Source organism: Montipora foliosa, chromosome 14 (assembly GCF_036669935.1).
Source record: "Montipora foliosa isolate CH-2021 chromosome 14, ASM3666993v2, whole genome shotgun sequence".
Lineage (NCBI taxonomy): Eukaryota > Metazoa > Cnidaria > Anthozoa > Scleractinia > Acroporidae > Montipora > Montipora foliosa.
The window spans coordinates 907,526-912,525 of NC_090882.1; the positions used below are offsets into that span (position 1 = coordinate 907,526).

Below are 5,000 nucleotides of genomic sequence, written 5' to 3' on the forward strand. Positions count from 1 at the left end.
TGGATATCAAGTGAGCTTTGTTTCTAATATATTACTAACTTGGTATTATATACAACACTGAAATCAAAAGGCAATTTTTTTATGGATTTAACAAACATTGAAGGAATCGAATGCCTTGAATGCATCAGTGTTTACTGAAGTCACATCTATTGAAGTTGTCTGGCAATTTACATTTATTTTATTTTGTACTCATCTCTGCAAAGGTAAAAAAAAAATGGAAATCTGACATTGAAGAATTATTTGAATGAAAGGTTGTTGTCTCCTTTGTGCTTTATTACTTACTGTCAAGGTTCTTTCGAAAAGGGTTTGATGTGAACTGTCTGAAATTTATTTAATTGCATATGCTTTGTGACATGGATTGTGTCTTGTTTGCACGCATGCAATTGAAATAGGAAGGGTTTTTTGCCTCTAATAGTAAATATGTTCGCTGGAAAAGGTTTTTTTGTGAGATTTCCAGCCTTTGTGAATTTTAAGATCATAATTATGTAATTTTCAAGCTTAACAAATTTGCAGACGTGGTTGAAATGTGCTACGGGAGGATTTTTGTGGTAGTACACTGTAAGCAGCGCGTGCAGAAGTCACGAAAATAAACAGGTCTGTTGGAAGCGTGCTTGAGTTTCAACAAAATGAGCCCCAAAATCAGCAAAAAATTGTGACGCTGATGAATAATAAAGTAGCTGCCATTTCCAAAAATTATGAAAAATAACCTTGTCTTGTAGAGTAAATTTTTGACTTTGCAGAAACAACATTTGGTCAACCTCAAGAGTTGGGCGATTGTGATCTTTGTGTTGAATTTGCAGATTTCTTGTGAAACTTTATTCACCAAAAGATATAGATCTATACATATCTTTTGTTACAAGTAAGTGTAAGAAATTTAAAATCTAATAAAAGTGTGAAAAAGGTAAATAGTAAGAATTGAAAAAATTAAGTATATCACACAGCTAATTCATATTTAAAAGCTAAATGGTTAATAAAAGAGTTTTTGATACACATAGTGTTAATCTTAGGTTTAAAACATGTTTCTTTCCTAAGATTATAACTGGACGATTTAACATGAGGCATAATAGATATAAGTGGATGTCCTGTAGAGTTGGAAGCTTTTCTAAAAATTTTACGATCTTGCCTCTCTAAGAGATCCCAAAATGTTTTTTGCTGATAGTAACTTTTTATGTTCGTAAATTTTGTTGCTGATGGCAAAATATTTTATTCTCGATCAACCGTCCTGAAAACTTGCTTCTGCTCTTCCTAAAAACGGTGTATCAATATTTATTTACTTTTGCATAAATATTTGCTTTGCATAAAGCAAGCTAACAAAATCTGATCCTTGCTTAGTTCGCATTTTTGAGCGTTAAAATAGAATTTTTGGTCCTATGTTTCTGTTACAAAGTGGTATATTTTTTAGGTCACCTATCCAGATACTAATTATCGTCCAATCTCAGTGCTCCTTGCACTGCGTAAAATTTTTGAAAAATGTGTGCTTAATCAACTGATGTTTCATATTTCTTTTCATGATCTATTTGCACCTAATCAGTATCATGGTTTTAGATCAGGAACTAAATTTACCACTGACTGCTTAGTTGACCTAATTGAACAAATTACTAAATGCCTTAATAATGGGGAATTCGCAGTAACCTTCTTCTTAGACGTTAGTAAAGCCTTTGACACTGTGAATCACTCCATTCTCTTATCTAAATTGTCTCATTCTGATGTCGTAGGAATTGAAAATATGTGGTTTAAATCTTGAAAAATAAAATATGAAAATATGTGGTTTAAATCTTACCCTCAGTATAGAATTAGAAGATAAAGAGTTTTCTCAGATATTCAAGCTGTCAATTTGGGTGTTCCACAAGGGTCCTTTCTTGGCCCAATAGTTTTTCTGATCTACATTAATTAATTAATGATTTTATTGCTGCTACCTCCTATTTTCCTATGCACCTCTTTGCTGATGGCACTTCACTCACTGCATGTGGGAAAGATCTTGATAGTTTGATCCATCATGTCAATAGTGAACTTCCCAAGGTAATTATATGACTGGCTTTGTGCAAATAAGCTAACATTAAATTTGAGTAAAACTAAATATATAACATTCCAGCCCAGGCAGAAATTAAACTTTAACCATCATCCACCTATAGTTTTAGCTGGCCAACCTCTGGACTATACTTTTAATGTTAAATATCTTGGTCTTATTATTGATAGTCATCTGTCTTCAAGTTGGCATGACCACATTGAGTACTCTTGTTCCAAGATAAGTAAGAATGTTAATATTATGATTAAAGTAAAGAAGTTTCTGTCTAATTATATAAATAAACACTTATTAATATGTACTACTGGTACTCTTTCATATATCCTCATATAACATATGGATCCATACTGTGGGGTAATAATTATCATAGCCCTATTTATGATGTTGTGAAACTTCAAAATAAGGCAGTTAGAATAATTAATAATGTTTCTATTCGGGATAATATTACCCCTTGTAAGAATGTAATTAAACTCCTGTACAGCTTGAGATTTGTTCTTAACTTGACGATTCACTATAAAAAGGAAATATAGAAATACAAAGTTAAGGGGAAGATACCAGTAAGAACTAAACTTCGGAAATGCCAAAAACTACAACTGAAATAAACTACTTACAAGATCTGTACAGCAACTCTGGGTACAACAACTGACTTACAAAAGGAAATACAATACTTTTATATGAAAGACGAATACCTAATGAAGTGATGAAATGAACAAAGGGAATTACATATCATTAGGCAACAGAACATAAGTTACTACATTGAATAGACGTGATAATGAAGCAAATACCGACTAATTACTGCAAGTGGAATTTAGGCAAATTACAAATATCTCACAAACGTTACGAGAACAGCACAATTACATAGAGCCAACAAAAAAAAACTTGCAAATGTAGCAAAACTTGTAGGGAAAAAATTGATTTCTTGTGTCTACACCCCTCACAATGTCAATCTCAACATTTTGAAATTTTCTGAGATTGCTAAGCTTCACACATGCTTTTTTTGCTATGATCTCTTATGCAAGGCTGAACCCTCAAATGTTATGATATCACATTTATCAGTCAGAACAACGTAGCTATACTACTTGTCATGTCTCATCGGAACAGCTTTTTATTCCTTTTCATAGAACAAAATAATATTAGGAAATTTTTCCCTATGTACTATCATTGGACGTTATTTCTGGAATGATCTTCCTCTTCCCTTTCTATTCGCTTGAAACCACACAAAAAGTCGTTTAAGAATTTTCTCTTCAAACATTTACCTTTCTGAATACTAAATGCTAGATTGACATAGTTGTTCCATCTGCCCATACTCTGTATATAATATATTTTGTGTGTGTATTTAACTGTTTAACTTGTCATATATTTTTCTTTTCATTTTACATATAGCGTTTTATGTTTTTGTATTTTTATTTTTCTCTTAGTATCCATGTAATTAAGGATTGTTGTTCAACTACAAAATAATGTATCAGGGCAAGCCATTAGTTTAACTATCTTTTGCCCCTTTTCTCGATCTCGTTTTCTCTTCCTCCATTTATTTGTAATTCCCCAATTTTATGAGTCAGAATAAAATGTAAACAAAATATGATGTTGCGAATGGAACCAGGTTTTCAAGGAACCATGGGTTGCTTTCCATTAAGCCAAAATTTCCAGAAATTTCGGGGTGAAGTCAAATGGAAAGGTCGGCTTTGATTTGGTCCGACCGGAATATTTGGGGCCACCTCTGGAGGTGGTCCTCTTTGACTGGTCGATCCGGTTCGACCAAAACATGCCGTTCCATTTACAAAAATTCTCATTTCCAGTCCCATCATGCAATGCACTTCACTGTGATGTAACCAAAACCTTGGCCGAAATGTAAATGTTTACAATGCTTCATCAGTCCGGTTGGAAATCTTTTGACGAGAAAATGTTGTTCCATTTTTCCTCGTTAGTTCCACTGGTCTCGGGCATAATGGAAAGCACCCAGGATTTCAATTATACTTTCAGGATTCTGTTCATTGGCTGATACCACACCACCAACGAGAGACTAAAGCAGTTCCCAATTATTGAAAGTTACGTTCATACAGATGTATGCTTCCAAATCTGATTTGTCCATTGCATTGTTTGTGCCTGCATGGATTGGTCGCTGTACTTTTTTGTTATGAAAGAAGCAAAGATTATGAACAAAGCTTATACAATATAATGTTGAAAGGCAGAAGCTTTTTCATTCTCATTAATATTTCTACTATTTTTCTGTTCATTTACAGTAAGGTATTATAATTATTACTGTCACATTAATTTTGATGAAAAAGTAAGTCTTATTCCTTATTGCCCTTTTTCATTTACAGTCAACCCTGAATGCATTCATGGGCCTAGGAAAGGAAGCTTGGAAAGAATTGAGAGGTAGTTTGCAGCGGATTCTATCGAATAAGGAGGTGAGATTGTCCTTTGAATTTGATTTCCAGGTTAAGGCCTGTGACCTTTTGGAGTCACACAACAGCAACATACATGAAGGGTTGACAATGGTACTTCCAAGAGCATGATCTTGGGAAACAATTAAATTATAAACTTACCATAAAGTCATTATTAAACTTTATAATAATTATCTTTAACCCATATTGAGAGTAAAAGCTGTTACATGTAAGTCTTACTCTGTCAATGGGTTAAAAAACCCATTTTAATCTATTTTTGAATCTTGTTAATCATGCTTTTTATGATAAATACATTTTGTACGTTCATTATACTTTCATCATACTTTTTTCACTCACGCTTCCAAAACCACATGATTATTAACACAATAATAACCTCAGATTTTTCCATTTCCAGGGAATTCTGAGAGATGATGCTTCTCTACAGTTGAGGTGAATCCTATGTAAAATATTGTTAACCAATGCACACATTTTACTTAATGTTAGGGAATTTTAACTCACTACTGAAAAATAGTTTTATTCAATACTTGCACAATCCCATAATACACCTCTATTACCCCCCAAGACTTTTGCAT

The 5,000-nt window shown here is 33.0% G+C and overlaps 1 protein-coding gene across 1 annotated transcript in view; it reads left to right on the plus strand.

Annotated features, from left to right (window-relative positions):
• LOC137985069 (fumarylacetoacetase-like) overlaps nt 1-5,000 on the plus strand; it is an 82,075-nt gene that overhangs the window by 4,020 nt on the left and 73,055 nt on the right. Inside the window, exons 3-4 of the mRNA XM_068832520.1 lie at nt 4,345-4,431; nt 4,823-4,857. Of these exons, the coding sequence (XP_068688621.1) occupies nt 4,345-4,431; nt 4,823-4,857 (122 nt within the window). The remainder of the gene's footprint in view (nt 1-4,344; nt 4,432-4,822; nt 4,858-5,000) is intronic.